Source organism: Micropterus salmoides, unplaced genomic scaffold (assembly GCF_014851395.1).
Source record: "Micropterus salmoides isolate LMB-PRFRI ecotype aquatic unplaced genomic scaffold, ASM1485139v1 Ms_hic_scaffold_15, whole genome shotgun sequence".
Taxonomy (NCBI): Eukaryota; Metazoa; Chordata; class Actinopteri; order Centrarchiformes; family Centrarchidae; genus Micropterus; species Micropterus salmoides.
In genome coordinates, this window is record NW_024040596.1 from 23,033,597 (window position 1) to 23,055,790 (window position 22,194).

The 22,194-nt window shown below is 38.1% G+C and overlaps 1 protein-coding gene across 3 annotated transcripts in view; it reads right to left on the bottom strand.

Annotated features, from left to right (window-relative positions):
- adcy5 (adenylate cyclase 5) overlaps nucleotides 1-22,194 on the bottom strand; it is an 89,849-nt gene that overhangs the window by 32,108 nt on the left and 35,547 nt on the right. For all 3 annotated transcript variants that reach the window (XM_038721090.1, XM_038721091.1, XM_038721089.1), the window contains 2 exons: nucleotides 17,571-17,720; nucleotides 15,196-15,317 (listed from right to left, as the gene is read on the bottom strand). In XM_038721090.1, the coding sequence (XP_038577018.1) occupies nucleotides 15,196-15,317; nucleotides 17,571-17,720 (272 nt within the window). The remainder of the gene's footprint in view (nucleotides 1-15,195; nucleotides 15,318-17,570; nucleotides 17,721-22,194) is intronic.

Below are 22,194 nucleotides of genomic sequence, written 5' to 3' on the forward strand. Positions count from 1 at the left end.
AAGCATCATAACCCTGTACCACAAGTCACATCTCACGCTTGATATTTCTGTCTTCAATAAGTGTATTTATTCTCTGGTGACTGATTTGCTCCTGGAGTAAAACATGTGATGAACTTCGTAAGTCAGTCTCAGGGGGCAATACCATGCCTTGTGTCTTTTGCTACTTAATACTGTTTAACACCGTCTTTCTTCTAGGAACTTTGACAATGACTCACCTGAACTCGACTCCTTGTAGGATCCCCAATGCTCATATAAATTTGAAATAACCTTTGTAGAACAATCCATCTCCCACCTAAATCTTATAGTATCTTAATATTCTACTGGCTTGGTGAGAACGCTAATATGTAGACCACCATGTCTACACTACTATTGTGCAGTTTTTCTAGTTTGGGCAACACCCATTGTTATAAATAAGTATTAATGCTAAAGTATATATGTTTCAAACATTTGTGTGCTTCCAACTTTGTATCAACAGACTGCAAAGACTGTACCACATTTCCCTGATAGACATATTACCTTTATTGGCACAGTTCCATCTTCAATATGATATGAATATCAATATATATATATAGCTATTTCAGGGATATATTATATAAGATGTATGTTTATAATAAATACTTAGTGTTTGCACAGCAATAGTAATTATTACTTGTATGAAGCACTGTGTGAATTCAGCCAAAACAGGCCATCAGCTGATCTGTGTCAGCTGACCCTTTTAATCAGAGAGTGTGGTTATAAAGGGATGGACATGGTCGGCAACAATACTCAGGTAGGCTGTCGTGTTTAAACGATGCCCAATTGGTACCAAGAAAATTTCGCCCACACAATTACACCACCACCAAGCCTGAACCTTTGATAAAAGGCAGGAGGGATCCATGCTTTCATGTTGTTCAACAAATTCTGACCCTACCATCTGAATGTTGCAGCTGAAATCGAGACTCATCAGACCAGGCAACGTGTTTTCAGTCTTCTATGGTCCAGTTTGGTGAGCCTGTGAGAATTGTAGCCTCAGTTTCCTGTTCTTAGCTGACAGGAGTGGCACCCGGTGTGGTCTTCTGCTGCTGTAACCCATCTGTTCAATGTTCACCGTGCTGTGCGTTCATTGATGGTATTCTGCATACCTTGGTTGTAATGAGTTATTTGAGTTATTGTTGCCTTTCTGTCATCTCAAACTAGTCTGCCCATTCTCCTCTGACATCAACAAGGCATTTTCATCCACACAGCTGCCGCTCACTGGATATTTTCTCTTTTTCGGACCATTCTCTGTAAACTCTAGAGATGGTTGTGTGTGAAAATCCCAGTAGATCAGAACTTTCTGAAATACTCAGACCAGCCCACCTGGCACCAACAACCATGCCACATTCAAAGTCACTTAAATCCCCTTTCTTCCCCATTCTGATGCTCGGTTTTAACTTCAGCAAGTTGTCTTGACCATGTCTACATGCCTAAATGCATTGAGTTGCTGCCATGTGATTGGCTGATTAGCTATTTGTGTTAACAAGCAATTGAACCATTGCACTTAATTAAGTGGCCGGTGAGTGTATATACTCATGAACACACACACACAAAAGTAATGCAACAAAGGCGGGGGCAGTTCATTGCAAATTTAATACACAGGATACATCTTTAAGGACAATCTAAACTAAAGGGTGCTTTCACACCTCCCTCATTTAGTTTGGTTGAATAGCACTAGAGTTCGTTTTGCCCCTAGGTACGGTTCGTTTGGGCAGGTGTGAATGCAGCAATCGCACTAGGCTGCACACCAAAGGATTAATAGGTTAATAGGCCCTATCTGTTAAAAAAGGAGTGCCAGTAGTACTCCGTTTACCCTGTCAGTTCTTTTATTTTCTATAAAACATTTGTGAAAGCGATACTACTGTAGACTGAACTGCCCCGAATGATTACTGTCCTGTTTTTACGTTATTATAAATGATAATAGGCTATGCGGTCAATCTGCTGTCTAGCATTACTAATCATGCTTATAATAAATGATTACTTCGTGAGCAGATCAGAAGCATTACAATGCTGCAGAATCTTATGTCAGTCACTGGAGTTTGATTTCCCCACGTGGGTCCTGATGATGCGGGATGACAATCGCCAAAGCTGTCCAATCAACAAGTTATCTATACGTCTGTGTAACGTCATGGTTACTTCTCTTGGTTCGTTTGTAAAACTGCAATGTGAACATGAACCAGACCAGAACTAAAATGCAGTGTTTTTTTTACTTGGTCCGGACCAAATGCACCAAAGTACAGGTATGAAAGCACCCAAAAACACAACCCCCCCCCACTTACCTGACCATAATACTGTACTGAAATGGCTTTTTATCTAAATGTTTCTTCTTTGTACAAACACTGAAGTGGTTTAATGACTGTTTCCCTTGCTTGTCCCTAAGATGCAAACTGGGAAAGAATCAACTGTAGAATTTCTGATTTGTCAGAAGTTTTCAATGATGTATTTAATTGTTTTTGCACTTTTTGATGTGTTCCTGAAAATTGAGGTTTGACTCTAAAATTAAGCCTTGATATTTACATTCAGCAATGATGTGCTCGTCCTTTACTCCCTTGATAAGAACATCTACATGAGGTGAGTTTAAAAACATACCCAAGTCGTTATGTGATCATTCAGATTTATTTCACGTGTATACAAAATGGTGTGCTTAGCATTTGTATTTCTACACTATGGCGATACTGCGGAAGATTTTTTATAAACATATAAGATAAACAATATGGGGTCTAACACTAATGTTTGTGGCACACCTATTAGGTTCGTCATATTACTGAACATGACATCCATGGCAGTAATGTAGTACATCTATTTCACATTATGCAATATACTGTATACCCTATGAGGTAGTAGGTGGTAGCCATTATTATGTATTTTCTGTATTGCAGCTTGCAGTACTGCCATTTGATATTGTATTCTTTATACATGAGGTTAATTACTTTTGCTCCTACAACAACGTATCAATAACGTATTTGATTCACCTGTATATTACAAGCCTTGCCACATTCAAAGCTGGATTATAACCCTGCCATCTGATATCCAGCAACATAAAACCCCTTAGCCAAACAGTAATGTCATTATTTGATTTTTTTAAGGCAGATATGGGAACAGTTTCCTCTTTGTAGAAGTGGCTTTCTGAATCAGACCCCCAGGAAGGGCAAGAGAGAGCTATAAATAAACAAAGGTTTCAGACCAAACAAGCTCACATGAATCTCACAGGGTAGGTGCCTCCTACACAGCCAAAAGCATGGTGTGTTTGTACAGGACGTGTGGGTAGGACATGAGGGTGTTTATGTTCATATCTGTACATAGAAACGTGTGAGTTTGCATTTTGGGTATGCACATGTGTAGTTGTGTGAGTTATGAGTGTTAAGGCAGCATTTCTTGTTTTATTTTTTGGAGACAGACCTTTTCTCTTGGCAGCACATGTTATAATGAATTTGGGTTTCAATATGCCTAAATTTCCTCAATTTGGGTCTCAGGCTGAAAATGATTAAGAGAGCCCACCCTGTGCTACACATTTCAGAGAATAATTGATTGTTTTCTGTGAACTGTTGCATGGGAGATCAAGTAAAACCAGACACTTGGCCAATGTGTTTAAGCTCGCAGACAGGTCCGTCTCGCTCGGTAGAAGCAGTGGTGGTCAAAGACAAAAGAGAAATTGAAGGATAGAGGAGGGAGTGAAGGACAGACTGAAGGGAAATGTGGATGCAGTGATGAGCTTTATTTCACTTGCTTGCAACGCTTGTCTACAAAAGACATTTATCCCACTTAAAGATTATACAAATTTTTAAACCAAGATTATAATAATGACAACTGGCGCCTCCATACTGTTAAGCTATACTGATACACACAGCCAGAGGTTTATCCTAACATAGTTTAATACAATTAAAATACTTATTGGATAACTGTAAATTGAGTTTCCCCTACACCATCAACATTATATCATCATTAGGCGAGTCCAACAAGCGGCCATAAAAACACAGGGGTTGTGATATGATTTTAGCACAGTGGCCAGTCCAAACTGCTGGTCATGTGATGCACATAAGCCCAAAATGACTTTTTTTCCTGCCATACATAATCATTATGAAAGAAACATCTGTGAAATATTTAATCATTAGCAGAAACACTGATTCTCTATTATCACACTTTTACACATTAGGTCCAATAAAAATTAAAATAATCACTGCATTATTTTTGTGCTAATTGTCAACTAGGTCAGTCAGACATGTGGAAACCTGATGAAAAGGGTTTTTGGCACATATGCACAGTGAAGAAATTTCATTGAGATGACTGAGGCGCCACCCTGGAATAAGGTATCGCTTAACACATCAATGTGTGTTATAAAACTGGATACTGGACTTTTACATATAAATGAACATCTGTAATATTGACGGTCCTGCCGAACAAGTTCAGACAATGTTGATTAAGACTATCACTGACAGGTAAATCTCTCTGTATTCACAGAGTTTTTATCTGGTGCCCGTGGTGTCATTCTAGCGCTGGCACATAGGTAATGATCCGCTTCATGTCAACCAGCAATGACTGGTTTGTCAAAGCTGAAGAGGGAGCAACCCAGAGAGTTCCATGATCTGCCATTGCTGTAAAAAAAAAAAAAAAAAGGTCCATTGGAGAGAATGTTTATAATTGAAAATTGTTTTTTTTCTATTATGATTGTATAGTTTGCATTAATATGCTTTGGCAACATAGTATTTTCTGCAGTCATGCCAATAAAGCCACTTGAATTGAGATGACGTGACTCAGTTTTACATAGCTCTGGAGCAACCATAGCAATGACAACTAGGAGAATGACGGAAAAACCTAAGAAGTGTCCAAGAAACATTTCCGATGCTCCAGATAAAATAGAAACTCTCCTTCAGAGGAAGGATTACACTCAAAAAAGAGTGATCGACAGCAAGTACAAACACAGATAACCAGAGGACTATGAGCAGACAAGAATGTTGCATTATCACTCTTGGACAGGTTGGTATTTGTCAAATATTTGGAGTAGAATATGTAGCTATTACATTTACTCTACCCAAATAATGGATTATTGTCTTGGAAGTGGGGAAATTTCTCAGTATTTGTGTAATCGCACTCACTACCAGAGGGGAAGACAAAAGTTTCAGAAGTCTGTGAACAGTCTTACTGTTGCCTCTTTTATAACAGTGGTTTATGGGGATGCAAGCAGAATAGCTGTGCCATATCAAGTAAAGCAATTCCATGTACAAAGCAGGAAATATAAAACAATATTAATAAAATATATATAAAAAACGTGTTTATTGAAATATTTATCTTATCATGCTGCAATATAATGTTAACAGTAGCTCAAGTGGAAAAGTCAGAGACCCCCATCAAAGACTAAATTTGTAAAACCCTGTGTGTGGTGAGAGGACTGAACTTTCATTTTATGGCATTTTATAGAGCGATTGTACTATTTATTCACTCACAAGGTATACAAGCGCTCTTAAAAACCTGAGGTTTTACTTGTTTCAGAAGAAGGGATCAAGGAAGAGTAGGGCATAACATTTAAATAAGAGAGACGCATGATCCAAGAAAAATCCCCCAAAAATGTTTACTTTCACTAGAAATCTTCTCACTACTGTAGATTGGATCAATGTTTTTATTATATATTTTTGTAAGAGCTAGATTATGCTCTCTCTCTTATGATGACGCTATTTATACTCAAATATATAATGCACAGATTTCACTGGGATTTCGTGATGATAATTAACCTATCCCCGCTGACACAGTGAAGCAGGGAGGAAGGCCACTTCCCACGGCCTCATGTAACATCAGAAGAGACAGTGGGTGGTGAGCAACAAAAGCAGGAGAGTGAGAGAGGGTATGAGAAGGAGACCTGAGGTCTTTAAGTCCCATTTAATCGTTACCTTGGTGATGAGTCACTCATTCACATTAAATCCAGGGGATTTTAGCTTTTGTAAGTGAGGGTGACTGCAGAGGAAATCCTGAACTGAAAGGCACTGGAGTCTCACAGGGGAAAGATGCTGGACATTTTGTTATTTTTGCATTGGATGAAATTAACCAAGCTGCAATGTAAGGGCTAACTTGCTTTCAAGTTCTTTGATGTTGTGCCCTTCTACGAACACACAAGGATTTCAGGCAATCAGTTTACCAAGTGATAACAACACAAAGACATGAAAAGGTTTTAAACTTCAACCACCACACAACTTTAACCACAGTTCTGTGAAAATATGAATGCCTTGGAGATAAATCTATGACTCAGATCAGTTAAATATTTTGGGTTAGGAACAAAGCCTTTTCAGTAGTAACTGAGCACAAGACATTGAAGTAAGCAGAAACACTCTCTTTGAGAAGGAAAGCTGAATGCACAGAATCCTGAAGCCAGTAATTTGTGGTTCAGATAGCTGCATTGCTCAGTTGTTAGCTTAATTCCACAGATATCCACAGGAGATATTTACAGCGCTGCATGTTAAGGTCTGTCAATAAAAATCCCTCAGCTATAACTCACACATTAACACAAAGGTGTGAATGGTTATTCCCTGTGATGCCAGGACAGACATGGGCCACAACATCTGCTGGGTTACTGCGTAAAAGCTTTTATGTACTGTCTGCCGTAGTCACATCTGGCTATAAGTGATATGGGGTATAAAATTCTACGTTAAGATTTGGATGTGATTACCTTATTGTAAAGTGGGTTTGTAATGGTTTTAAGTTGCTTTTATAGGGAGAATGTTTATGTGATACAAACTGGTGATTTACCATCTTATCAACTCATTTTACAAATTATATTTTACAAAAGAGATTTTTATTCCCAATGGGGATTACCTTTTATCACCCACGGATCCATCCGCAGGATGCTAGCACTACATGTACAACTTTTACAGACTGCAATTTTCATAAAAAGTAACATGTAATATATTTTTTGACATTTCTCAGCAAGTGGTGAAGAAGAACACATTAACAAGGGGAAAAATAAAAAAAACACTATAACACTAACACTAGACAAATACAGAGTAATGCAGTAGGCAGGCCCTTCTCCTTCTTATAGAGCCACCACTACAAAATGTGTTCTGGGTCAGATCTCAGCTGAACCAAAGCGGCGCTGTGCTGGCATTGCCTGACCCTGTGATCCCCTCTCGTCTGGCAGTAGCACTGCCACCAGCCAGCTGGCTTTTATCTGCCCCCCCGGCTGCTTAATCCCACTGCTCTGCTAGTGGCTTGCTCACTGCAGCCAGGAAAAAGTCCTTTTCACTGTTGTCTGCTTCTCTTTCTTTGCCTCTTACCCCATCATTCCATTCACACCTATCTATTTCTCTTTTTCTTTCCCTCTACCCCTTTGTCTTGCTTTCTTATGTTGTTGTATCCCCTAAATGAATTCCCTCTCATCTGCAAGTCTTGCAAAACAGAAGCCTCAAAGTATAACAATTAATAGATTAAATATTCCTTTACTTATATATTATAGTATAAGTTGTCACTCCAGTTAGAAAAGCAATGTCATCTTTACATGTGTGTAAAGGCAGTGAACTGATTTGTATGTTGTATGTTTGCTGTGTGCTGATTCATGTGTGTTGCCTCTGCTCACCAAGGACAGATTCTCAGTTCAGGCCTGGCACCAACAGCATCAGCAGAACAACCTTATGTAACACATACGCCAATAATTAACTGCATTACACAGACTAAAAACCATGTGTTTGCCATGCAGAGTCAACTTTTGTCCTTACTTTAATTAAAACATGGAAAACAAAGGCAAGGTCAGTTCTTCTAATTTATGAAATGTTCTTTCCATGTATTTCTCTTCAGGGTGCTGCTGGCCTACATAACAGCAACAGCAGTTACAGCCACAGTGTTCTGATGTGATATACTCACATGGCAACCCGGTGGCATCAAAACATCCATCCCAAAGCCCTCTTGTATAATACATCAGTCGGCATACATTGTGACCTCATTGCTGAAGCCACAGGACATCATTTTACTCAAGAGGACAAACACAAGTGGGATGCCACACTCCCAAGACAAGGTAAAGCAGAATTGAACCTTCACGTACAATATTTGTTTCCTGGGCCACTACAATGAAACAATACATAAAGGTACCATAAGTTGAAAGTCAATAGTACCTTTAATGGTACAAGCTTCAAAACTAAATAATAATCAGTTATTATTTTAAGAAATTACAGTGCTAACTTTCTAACTTTTAATTAGAAGGTGTAGACAGATGGAGACAGTGTAGCAGGACTGTAGACTTAGACTACTTAAGACTTGACTCCCTAAAGACGACAAGCCTATTGGTTAAAAGGACTTGGCATCAGCTATTAGAAACAAGACTACAGCCATGTAATGTGCCATGTGGACTAAGTCGTACTATTATGAGAATAAAGTCATAATACATATTTTTAATATCTACCTGCCCCTTACTCTGCAGTGCATTAGCCTTCGTTTTTTTGCTCTGCTAACATGGTAGTGTCCCCTTCAGACCGTCTGACAGACAAAGACCGCCGTATGGGACTGTACTGGATGAGACAATTTTGCTGTTTTTCATCGAAGGTGGAAAACCAAAACTAAATGAAAATCTTACCAGAGCACTGGTGTCTTGCGTGAGGAAGGCAGAGAAAGAACCGACACAGAGCTACCAGTCCGAGGAAAGACGCCACACTGCAGTCCAAATTATTTACAAGTCTAAATAACTGTAGACAATAATAATTAAAGATGGGGGTCTCAATATTACAACTTTTTTCTCCTAACATTTCTCAAAATCTCAGATTTAAAAGGACCTGGTTCCAAAATTTCTCAAAATCCTAAAAACAGTAGGGTCCTATAATGTAACATTATGTCTCGAGCGTCAAATCTGATTTAACTTGACACGATGGATAAGAAGGCTAATGTTTTTAATGATGGCACTGACACGCAGTATTAAACGGGCCCAGGCTGCAGCATCTGCCTGCTCTCTGTTGGCTCCTACACACACACACACACACACACACACAGCGCCCAGCGGAGAAAGACGCCACACCAAACTACTCCAACTACTACTGTAAGTACATGCAATAAAACCTTCGCAAGTAAAAAGTCAATATTTCATTAATACACCTGTGTGTAGGGTAAACATGTAGAAAGGGGTTCATGTAAGCATCTCTTGCTAACGTTAGCCAAATGTAAAAAAAACAAGCTAAATAGAAAGCTGTCTGTCTGTAGCATATATCGGTGTGTAGTCTTTACATTTGGCACACTGTTGTAAACTCAGCTGCTGGCTGAGACAAACCAGCCGCTCCTCCTTCTACGAGGTAACATTACCTGCAGGCAGTGAATAACAGCAGAGAGGAGGAGGAGGAAGAGGAGGACTGATACAGACTTTTACAGAGTTTTTTATTCTTTCTAAATGTCATAGATATTGAGTTTATATATATAGGGACTTTGCTGTTGTAAACATTAATGTTGCTGCTCTAGAAACAACATTTGTACACCCTTGCCCTAAAGGCCATTTTTTAAAATTACAGTACTGACTAATGCATATGTTCTGCAGTAACAAGCTCCAGACCCTAAGCGACTCCCTCGCCACCTCTCTACCTCCCTCTGGTTTGTCTCTTACTCTTTAGTTGTGGCAGTAGGAGCTGTCACTTCTCTTCCTGTTGTTACTCAGCCTCTCAGCAGTGCTCCAATTACCAAACGCCACTGCCCGCTCCCCGACAGGCCGGGTCACACCTGGTTAGCTACCCATTAAACACACTCATGACCACAGACAGAATTCAGCCAAGCTTAGCGGATGCTGCTAATGTGCCGCCTACACCCCAGTGAGTCACAAAAAAACCTACAGAAGGACACTTTCTCCTTTATTGTATCTTGGTTTTGTTTGCTCTTGCTCTTGCTGAAAAAAGCAGACTGCTGCTGGTTTGTCTCTTCTTTTTATGGAGAGAGTATCTTCTTCACAGGTAAGAATGAGTTACAGGTTACTGAATTTTAACAGTTGCAGTAATGAATACTTCCCCTGTAATGAATACTTCCCCTGTGAATCAATGTGACCTTCTTGGTGTTTGCCCCTTAAGTGCAGGCAAAACAACTGCATTGTTATAGTGGCCAAATATCCCTGTGTGCACATTTATTAGTGCTCATGTGGCTCGGTGCTTATTTGTTCTGGCTATTTCCAGATTTTTCACTCCTCTCCAAAAACAATCTGCACTCTTACTTTTACTGAATTCTTAAATTTAGGCAACAAAAAAGGATAATTCCTGATAATGATCACATAATAGTGATGAAAAGACCTCTGTGTAGAAGAGCTCCAAGAATGTGATCTGATGCTCTAACCCCTGATAATTCAAAAGGGACACATCAAAGTGCTAATGTGCTTCAATACAGCCTATTATGTATCGAGGTTTGGGCTTCCACCTGACTGTGACAGCTACAGGCCATAAAACTCTCACTGCGCAGTTTGATACTGGGGTTGTTGTTGCTCTACACACACACACACACACACACACACACACACACACACACACACACACACACACACAGCCTGTTTCTGTGTCCCCTTGATGCAGCTCTTTGTTACTCCACAAGGTGGTGCCCGACTGAACCATAGTTGCATCTGTCCTGTGGGATTACACAGTATAAAATGATCTCCTATTTTATGACCTCAGTGTTCACAGTTATTAGTGCAAAGTCACATCATAATACACACCCAAGCAAGGTAAACCAGTAATTCAACACTGCATCACTGAAACTGCATGGGCTCTGGACCAAAGACAAGAGACTGAATGAACACAGAAAACAAACAACATCTTTAGTCTGTAAACATCACAACAAAACCGGCAAAAAGCATCAACTAGGAAGAGGTCAATGTCATCAATCAGGAGTCAATGGACGATCAGAGAAAGATCCATGAGGCAATTCGCATCTGATATAGTGTCTTTAAACAGAGACAGGGGTTATTATCTTCTGCCCACATGTGACCACCTGCTATCACATGATGGAAATTTCATACGTACTAGGAATCCACATTAAAAGCAGGACATCAGCGGCATGTAAACACTACTGAAGCATCCATTCATTCAGTCTGACCTCCATTCTATTATAACTGTCCTCATAACTAGCTGAGAGGCCAGCGGTCAGGCAGACTGAGTAACCTCAGAAATTTACAAAAGAACAATTGTTTCCAGGTAGGCTCCATTAATGGATTATACAAAAAGACAACTTCATTGATTTCATTTATTTATTCATAGATTTTTCCACCCTTTTTTTTTTAAATGTCCGTAGTATAACCGGAAAGCACATAGTAAAACTGAGGGCTTTTTACAGACGGTTAAGTGCACAACATATAAAGAGTGGGAGACTGCTTGTCTTGGAGTTACATTTGGCAAAATGGTTCTGTGAGACGGGCGAGTAATGGATGTCAAAAATGCTTCAAAAACATTTTCTCTTTGGATTACACTTTAGACCACATTATAATAACTGAACCATCTCCCTGACAACTCAGCAAACTCCACTGATAGAGGCCATGAGAAATTTTAGACTGAAAGCTCAGAAATTTCCAATAAATGGACCTTGTGCCTGAAAGGGCTTTTCCTACTTCAATTTTCCTACTATTTCCAAGATCAAAAATGAACCTTCAAACTCCCTTACTCAGCGCTTATTTAGCCGTTATATGCTGTGAATTATGACAGAGGCAGGTTTTATGTTTCAGGCTTTTACCTTGCTTCCCTAAAACAGCAGGAGATAGAGGTGTTGGAAACTGCTAATACTGACCAGATGACTGCTCAATAGCATAAATTGGTCTACAAAGCGGTGGTTTGTAAAGGTGTATAGCAACACTTATCTATCAGCGTTAACCAGTTTTGAGAGTGTGAATGTGAACTGCTTCAGCATTCAAAAACATTTTGTATCCATTAACATCAAATGATCAAACATTGCTTAATGAGGAGAAGCAACACATATAATGACAAGTTTTGGCAGTGGCACATGCAGTCATTTAACATAGCTATAAAAGCATTATGGACACACAAACCCTTCCTGTCTATCATCTGAAATAATCTAAAGACTGTCTACAGTCTTCTACTAAACTAAACTAGAATGATACATTTTCTGATTCTTCCTCACTCCAGCATGGGGTTCCATAGGGTTGAGTACTTGGTCCACTATTGTTTTTATGTTTAGCGCCATTGGGTCAGATCATTCGTTCTTTTGGGATGGCTTTTCACTGCTATGCTGATGATTTACAATTATATATGCTAGTTATTGCAGGAAATGCATCTGATTCAGTTAAGTTATTGAGTTGCTTGGCTGCTGTGAGGAGCTGGTTATCAGCAAACTTCCTGCTACTCAACTCAGCAAAAACTGAAAAGATAGCTATTGCACCAGCTAGATTAGGTCATTTGGATGACAATTTTACTCTGTCCATTGATGATTCTGTCATTCATATCAAGGATAGATTAAAGAATCTTGGGGTCATTTTTGATTGATCACTTTTGTTTGATTTGCATATTAAGGAGGTGACAAAAGTAGCCTCCTTTTATCTCTGAAGAATTGCAAAGATTAGATCATTATTGTCACTTACATACAAAATAGTGAATGGCCTTACACCATTATATCTGTCTGATCTTGTGAATTCCTAAGTGCCCACACGGTTGCTGCGCTCCCAGAGGACAGGACTTGTACCAAAGTTTAGAAAGAAAACGTATGGTGAGCGACCCTTTTCATTTCGCACTCCAACATTATGGAACAGTCTTCCTGCAGATACTAGACTGGCATGTTCAATTGAGGTTTTTAAATCAAAGCTTAAGACCTACATAGTCACTGCTGCGTATGAGACCTAAATGTTTGTTTATCTCTGATGTCTATATATGAGTGGTATTTACATTTAGTGTTTTAATTTGTATTGTACTGCTTGTATGTTAATTCTTGTAAAGCACTTTGATTGAAAGCGCTCTATAAATAAATTTATTATTATCATTATTACATAAAGTTCCATGTGTTGAGTGGTGATGCAGTATTTGTCACATACGGAGCAATCAGCTGGCACACCTGAAGCAGAGTTGTCATTTCTCAACACCTCCACCTCCCCCTGATGATTTTAAAGTAACACTGAAAGCCTAAAATATAGTAAATAAGCATTTGTCATTGTGTGTCACTTTTATTCTTTTTGAATATCCTTGTTTTTGGAATATGTTGAATTTTTTGCGGGAAAGTTAATCAGCCTTTTTAGGTTGAAACAGCTCTTAAAGATGTATTGTTACAATCATGTAAACAATGGATTTATAACTATTTGCAATAAATTAATATGGGTTCTTTATAAAAGGTAAAACTGTATGCAAATGGATTATATTTATATTACTGGTTGTTTGTGTTCTGTGACCAGCAACTATCATCACCAGCATCTAATTTCTAGTTGACAACATTTTCATTACATTTCAAATGATACAACATACTACATTGTTACTGATACTGTATGTTGAGACAGGTGAAAAATACTAAAAATAATGGGAAAATACCAGGGAGCACATTGCCATGGTAACACTGGCACTTCTCCCTCCTTTTCTGCCTTTGTCTGTGGGTGGGCTGCACCATTCAGGATTAATTTGGATTAAATCATGGTTTATTTTACAATTCAGCTGAACTCAAAACATGATTCTAAACATTTTTTGTTAACTAACTTATACAACAGAGTAATTGACTGGTCATACTAGCTGTTCCCATGTCCTCATTTACTCTTATAATCTCTTACGTCTGAACTTACTGTTAAACTAAGCAGATCTAAGCCTTTCCTAAACATCGGGTTACACCAGAAGGTATTCATTTGAATTCAGATCAGGGTCCATCTTTGTTTAGCTGAATTTACTGATAAAATACTTAAATGAGATTCAAACTGAATTCCAACTTTAAGTAAATAAGTCCCTGGATGAGTAAAACATGGTTTAATGATATAAAATATAGGCCAGACTGAATGATCCAGTATAGAATGATAATTGACAACAAGAAGAAAGACTGATCCCCGGTGCATCCTCAGAGGGTTTCGTATGAATAAAAGATAACATTATTATGGTTGTTTGTAAACTTTACATTACAATAAACACAGTCGAAAGGTTAAATGTAAATGTAAATGCTCCGTACTTGTATAGCGCCTTTCTAGTCTTTTCGACCACTCAAAGCGCTTTTACAGTACATCAGGTTACATGAATTGGTTATGGAGGCATGGCAGAGATATTCTAACTAGCATTTCACTCACTTTCATGTACATTATTACAGAAAAATGCTTTGCCTTTAAAACAGCATCAGTTCTTCAAGGTTTTTTTTTGCTATATCATCAGGTGTATGATTAAACAATTGCTTATGTGCTTATGCTTATGATCATAAATTCAATATGTAGGTTGAAACGTAATCATTGGCCAGAACATGGCCAGGACATCCTTGTAAAAGAGATTAAAAATCTCAATGGATTCCTTTCCTGGTAAAATAAAGGTTAAATAAATAAATAAAAAATAATCATTAACTAAAACAGAAACAGGTGTGTAGGACGAATTAGGAGCCCTGGAAGAGATGGTATGGCCCTCAGAGCCCTGATCTCAACATCATCGAGTCTTTGTGGAATTACAAAAACATAGAGAAGCAACTGAGTCTGCCAAAATCCACAGAAGAACTATGGGTAGTTCTCCAAGATGTTTGGGTCAACCTACTTGCCAAGTAAGTGTACCTAGAAGAATTAATCCTTTTTTGATGGCAAAGGGTGGTCACACCAAATCTTGATTTGATTTATATATTTTTTTCTTTTCACTCACTTTTTATTTTGTTAATTGATAAACATAATCTATTAACATTATATTTTTGAAAACATTCTTACTTTACAGCATTTTTCCACAGCAGCCTAAGACTTTTTGTGGAAGATAAATACCATACTACTACTGTATACAAACACTTGTTGCGAGTTTTGTTTCAGTTAAATCTTTCTTCTCTCATGGTCAAAACCAGCCCAAACAAAAAGTTTGATAAGCAGAGGTTTTTGCATTGAACAATCATTTTCTGAGGACTAATTCTGCCTCATGAGGACAAGTACAGTGGCCTGTATCTTAATGTGTGTGCCTGGATTATTACTAGTTACTTTGAGAGGTAACACACTACTTTAAATTATTTTTGAAGATGTTGTTATTTATAGCAGCTTCCATCGGTTTCCCCTCATTATTCCACTTCCACTCACTATTCTGCCTCCTCTTCCTGACGTGTTACCTGACGTTGTCGTGCTTCTGGATGTAGATCTTGTGAAACATCATGTCCTCCTGCTTGGCGTTTATGTCAGCTTTCATCTCCATGGCAACATGGCGAGGAAGCACTGAGAGCAGAAGACGTTCCTGCAGGAAAGCATGGGGGGGGAGTTAAGTTCAATGGGCACATATAAGGAAGTTAATTGGTGGAGGCAGTGTGACTAACGCACATGAATAAATTCACAGCAATGGCTACTCCCATGGTAATGGGGCTGGGACTACACAGCTACACAGTAAATAAACCGTTATGTTTATAACAATTACGTAGTGCAAGTAATTAAAATAATTTTGTAATATTATAACAGCTTTAAAAAAATGAATACTTAAGTGTATTTAGATTATTTGTGTAATGAAAATATTTGTCCCCAGGTGTGAATTTCTGTGAATTGTGTTGGTTCAACTTCTTCTCCTTGTTCAAAGAAATTATAAAATAATATTTTCTGTGCTGCTATGCTCTAGTCTACAGTGTCAAAAACCCTACTCCTGTTTAAGTAAAGCTGGATTACTTTTGCCACCAACTTTAAATACACGTCTTATTGAGGTGACTGACAGGATGGACATGATGCTTGTGTGAATCATCAATACAAAATATGACATATAAACATTTAGCAGCAGTTTAAATGCGTGCACTTTTGGGTGAATCCGGAAACTGCGTGGTGCCGTGTTTTGTTCCAATTTGCAATGGAAAAGCATTCTGAATTTTATTGAGCTTTAATCTGTGCCTCTGACCGGCTTCTTCTCCATCGCAATGATGGCTGAGGATCATGGCCATTGTAATACTTTCCTCTACAAACCGGTTGAAAAAACAAGATTTCTCATAAATAAAGTAGAAATAATTAAAACTGATGGCATATATAAATCTGGAGTCAAATTCAAAAAGGTCATTTACAGAAGGGAAAATAGGGGAGTGAGGAATTAGGGGAGTTTAGGAGAATATTACTCTGTGTAGAGTTTCAGTGTGCAACCTGCAGCTGCTACGTGTAATTCAGGTTTGACAGAGGAGGCAAACTGAAGGCTTTGGATGGAAAGGGCTTAACTTTTGAAATAATCTTTAAAAATGCAAATGCAAGGTGTCAGAGAATCATAATCACAACACTTTGCCAACATTTCCCAAATATACCCCAAATTCGAATTTATATCAGACACACAGAAACTCCCCTATTTACTGGGAGAAATGCCCAAATGTCAAATAAATGCTGCAAAATATATCTCATCATGCCATGAACTGAGGACAATCAGTGGAAACTTAGACAAATAAATAATTTTAGTAATTTTCAAATTATTATTATTTTCTTTGTTTGATATTTTAGAAACTGCTGTTTTAAAATCTCACATTTGATACTGAATTGTCTTTTTTTTTTAAAGAATTAATTCATTAATTTTAGTTTTTTTTCCCTTTTGTTTCTTTGTTTGTTTTAACACACACACACACACACACACACACACACACACACGCTTACTGTCTTATTTATTTACTTTATTTTTTTTATCTAATGAAATGTATGAAATGAATTGTCCTTATGTACTTTATATATAGCTTTGGCAATATTGTTGCAATACATTCATGCCAATAAAGCTAATTTGAATTTGAATCACATGTGTTCACTTAAGTCTTGTTTCATTTCCCCTTGCAGCTGCTAAAAAAATTTATTTTTATTAACTCTTATTGTAACACTTTAAATACAACAAAAAACACTGGAGCTAAGTAATATGTAGAGTTTTTGTACTAGAAGACATCCGACATTAAGTGTAGTTTCTGATATTCTGATATGTATAACTGCAAGAATTAAACAGGCAGCGTGGATGGTGAAGCCTCCATGTTCAGGTTCGACTGTTCTGCCGGTACATAATCTAAGACATAGGAAGACATGATTCATTTCTCACCAATAACAAGAACTAACTTATTGGTACAGTCCAGGTTAATATTATTACAGCTATCTGCCATTTTTCATTGGAATCCCATGTGTTGTGTTAGCTAAAGCTAAAGCTATAAGCATGTGGCCTGTTGTAGAAATAAAGTTATGGAACTGTGGGGATTAGTGTTTCATACAGATGTACGTGTAAAAAAAGTAATGTTTTTCCAGCAAGTAGCAACATTTTTAAATACTGAAAATATAAACACATAAATAAGTATGACATGCCAATGTACATCTCAACTAAAGAATCGGATACTGTCTTTAACAAATATTTTACAGCTGACATCCTTCAAGAAGGAGCTGGCTGCTGTACACACTTTTCAGAGCCATCTTGTAAGCCTACAGGAGGTGGGTGTTATTCCTTTAAAAGAAAAATTAATTTAATTTAATCACCATGTCAATATAAATCTGTGCTCTCTCTCACCTGCTGCTGGTTTTCCCTCTGGGAGTGGAGGCGAGCCTGGATGCATTCCCTGGTCTCCTGGAAGGCTTGCCTCTGGGAGCCCTCAGCTGGGTAATGGGTGCACACTCCCACGATGTTTGTACAGGAAAAGATCAGCACATTGGACACTATCTGTGGAAGACCGTAAGAGAGAAACAGTTAGAGTGCCATAATGAGGGGGCATCTCTGTGAGCCAGAGATCAAATAATAATAATCTTTATTTGTAGAGCACTTTTCAAAAACAAGTTACAAAGTGCTTTAACAAGTGTAAAGACAATAATACCCAAAAGGCAATAATACAAAAACAATACAAGATAAAAGCATGAAAACATTGAAAAGACTAAATACACATTTAAGATAAATATAAAATTAGTAAAATAGAATAAAATAAAAGGGATAAAATAAAGTCAAAGACTGCAGTTCAAATGCAAAGTGCCCAGTTCAACTCCTGCTACGGGTATTTGTCGCTTGTGATTTCCCTTTCTCTCTCATTTTAATTGCACACATCCAGCTGAGAGATTTTATGCCATGTTGAACATTAACCTTCCCTATGCAGTGGGACCAGAGGGCTAGTTTAGGTGCTGCTGTCTAATGCATATTATAAGACATGTTTTTTGAAGAAAATAGATAATTAAATGTTAATTCTACTTATCTCTATTACTATAAGAACACATTAGGGGAGCCACCCAGTTCACCAGACCCTTTACATACCCAGATATGATGCATACTGCACACACAAAAGAATGAATATATCACTTTTCAAACAAATGGATATATGGTCAAAGGGTTTCTGGCAAACTTTGATTGAGCATTTAAGCGTTAAATGTCTTAACATTCTCAACATTTATAGAGTAAATGTGTGTACTGCATGTTTTCCTTGAGCCTAAGTAAACATTACGTGTTGCCACCAGGGCACAAAATCCACACCACGCACAGTTTATCAAGTGGCTGGTAGATTTGCTTCACTCACCAGCCCAAAAAAACAGTGGTAATCTATTGAGAAGTTGGCATAGTAATGGTAATGACCTGCAACTTACACCACTGAGTTAAAACTGCTTTGCTGTAGATGACATTACTGGTGCATAATGACTATGAACAGAAAAGGTCTGGTTCCACTCCAAAGAGATGCACAGCTTCTCGGAGACTGATGATTTATAACACAGAACAATGTGTATGCAGGTGTTTATGAATCTGGTGCAAGAATATGACAAACAGATGTTTGTTTGTTTTTTTTCTGTTTATCTGTTTTTTTGGTTTTGGTTTTGAAACAATATAATCAAAGAACAAACCATACACGGATTAATGTAATTCAAGTTTATTCATTTTACATTGTAGAAAAAAAAAACTGCATTATAACTTAAACAAGAAGTTGATTAACTGAGATTTTGGAGATCTGGAGTCTGGAGAGTAAGCTTCTTATACCTTCACATGTTTTTATATGTCTTTTTTTTTTTAGAATCGTTTTCAAAGCCACAGTTATACAGAACAAAAAATGATTACCTAAACAACAAAAATTTGTACCCGAACATGCATGTAACCCAATATCTTAAGCAAAACCTGGTTTATGTCATCTGTAAAAGGTGATTAGAGAAACCAGCAATTTCATGGTGATTTCGTGACCATGTAAATACGTGACCGGATTTCTGGACTTCAGACAAGAAACTTTTTTTACATGCAGAGTGGCAGGATGAAAGGAAAGATTACACGACGCATGCTCTTATTTAAAATCCATCCAAAGTTCGACTGAAACTGAAATTCACACCTTCAGAACATTTACAATCAATACAGGATAATTGTAAGGAGATAGAAGAATAGCACAGGAAGTTCATGTTAGAGGTCAGGGGTCAGAGGTGTTATAAGTAAAAGTGTTCTCGGAAGAAATGAGTTTTCAAAAGCACCTTGAAGTTAGAGAGGGATACCCTTGCTCTGATGGCATGTGGAAGCTTGTTCTACTTTTTTTGGAGTTACAGATGAGAATAGCTGGGACTCCTATTATGGAGTTTGGGTAGATTGGTGCAGACCCAGTAGTCACTCTGTATGCAAGTATTAGTGACTTGAATTTGATTCAGGAGGCCACAGGTAGCCAGTGGAGGTCACTAAGTAATGGAGTGACATGAGTCTTTTTGGGCTGATCCAAAACCAGGTGCACTGCTGCGTTCTGTACCCTTTGTAGGGGTTTCACTGCACATAGGGCTGGACGATATGGCCAAAAATGTTATCACGATAAAAAGTTTCATATCTTTCAATATTAATAATTATCACGCCAAACAGTGGATCACTTCACAAATCTGAGGTAGAACATTTACAATAAAATCTTTTCAACAAATATGCATGAGTAAAATTAAGTAAAAGCTTTTTTTCAGTCCTTTTTCCTCAGCAAAATAACCATCTTACTAAAAAATTAAGTCCTAATTCGTGTATGATTTAAGTGAATAAAATCAAACATTTATTGAATATCTACTGAACATTTGTTATATTCTTATTGAAAAAAATTATATTGCAATAATTATTGTGATTGTTTTATTGTGTAGCCCTAACTGCACAAACTGAAAGACCCACTAGGAGGGCATTGCAATATTCGAGGCGAGAGATAACCATGGCCTGTACCAGAAGTTGGGTGGCGTACTGAGTAAGATAGGTAGGGGCTGATTTTTCGTATGTTGTATAGAGCAAAGCGGGACGACTGAGACAGCAGCAACACGGTCAGTTAGTCAAAGTTTCTCACCACCCTGGTTGGAGTGATGGTTGATGAGCCAATTTGTAGTTTGATGTTGTGGTATATAGCTAGATTGCTTGACTGGAATGACTAAGAGTTCAGTCTTGGAGAGATTTAGTTGAAGGTGGCAAGCCTTAATCCATGCTTATATCAATCAATCTCTTTATTTGTCCCCGTAGGAAAATTAGTTAGCGTGAAAGCAGCTAGGCAGCCACAGAGCAGTGCCACACCTTTGCTCAATACTTATATGTCAGGGAGACAGTCCTTGATCCGTGCTGAGATGGTGGGGTCGTCTGGCAGGAAGGATAGGTAGAGTTGTGTATCGTCTGCATGGCAGTGGTAAGAGAAGCAATGCGAGCAAATCTAAATATCTAAGTCTAAATTTGATGATTTGTAAAATTAAGACACATTTGCACTGTGAGGAAGAGCTGAGAGACTGTCCTATCACTGCCGCGTCAGCACGCCACGTCAGCACTCTGACACACACGCACAAAATCAGGACGCAGCATACTCTATCACTATACAAGTAAAATAAGTGTTGTTATTTTATGTTTCTAGATAGTTTGGTCAGACTGTCCAAACTATCTGAGTTTCTTGTGTGTATGTAATCATACTGAATGAGTTACAGCAGCTGGTGGAACAAAGGCTACCTCGGAGAAGGGGTTGACATCTGTGGGAAAACCTTTGTTGGTGCACACTTGCATGTGTGTGACTCACTAAAACTTGAATATTCAATTAGCAGCACATCAGTACCTTCAGTCCAAGTTTCCACTTAACAAACAGCTTGCAAGCTGCCATGTGTCCAAGGCACCAGCACTAAAAGACATTGTTTCCATTCAGTGCCAGGCCTACAGTGGGTCCCGGGGCTGGCAGCCAGCAGCAAGTTAAAGCCAATACCCCATTCTTGCCATTTAATGGGCAGAATCAGCCAGCGGAATCACATCACACCACGGGCCTCTCTATTGCCGGAACAAACTGAACAAAAACACAATGTCTTTATCAAGTCAAAAACCCCTAAGCAGGTCTCCATGCAAAAACCAAGCACATTCAGAGGGAGGGAAGACTAGCATGGAAGTGAGGCACGACCAAGGAAAATAAAGAAATGAAGTGTGAGAGGAGGTGGTGAATTTAGAAAAGGTTACTATTTGCTATTTCTGATGTTTATCTAACTGAAAAACTGTTAAGCGGAACTGGACTGACACACAGAAGTCAAATTACTTTGTAGATAAAAACAGTCAAGCCAAGACAAGGAGTTTTGCCCAAGGTATATTTCCCATTACCTTCTTTATTTTGGCTGCTTGAATATTTACTTTAATAGTTTTCTAACGTAATAGCATTTCAGCCAAATAAGCTTTTGTCAAGGCACTGACGATTTATTGCAAATGGCGTAAAAAGGCTCTTCTCCTTGATTGAGTTCTCAAAGAATCCAAACAAAAACAATTTTGGTAATCCCTCGGCATAAACACATGAACTATGATATACAGAATCAGTCTTTGACCACAATCTGGACCTTACTTTTGGTAATTCATCTGCAAAAGCTATCAAAGCTGTACGATTAACAATATTAAATAATCCATTTTATGTCAACACAATAATATTTACGACCCTGCAGAAGAACTCCATTGTTATAACCCATAACCAATGCAGTTCAGTTAACACATTTAGCAGCTCAAAAGAGAATTGTCATATTCAGTGTATCTAGTCATGGTTGAAAATCTTAAAAACTGTATGTAGATTAGAAAAGAGATGCAGCAAATGGCCTCATGAAGAAGTAATCCATCTGAGTCACATCAAAGAGACAAACCTCTCAGCACACAGAGAAAGTATTATAGGCAGAACGATTTTTCTGTATAATGTTGAGTAAATTACCTTGTTTAAGAGGCAATACTG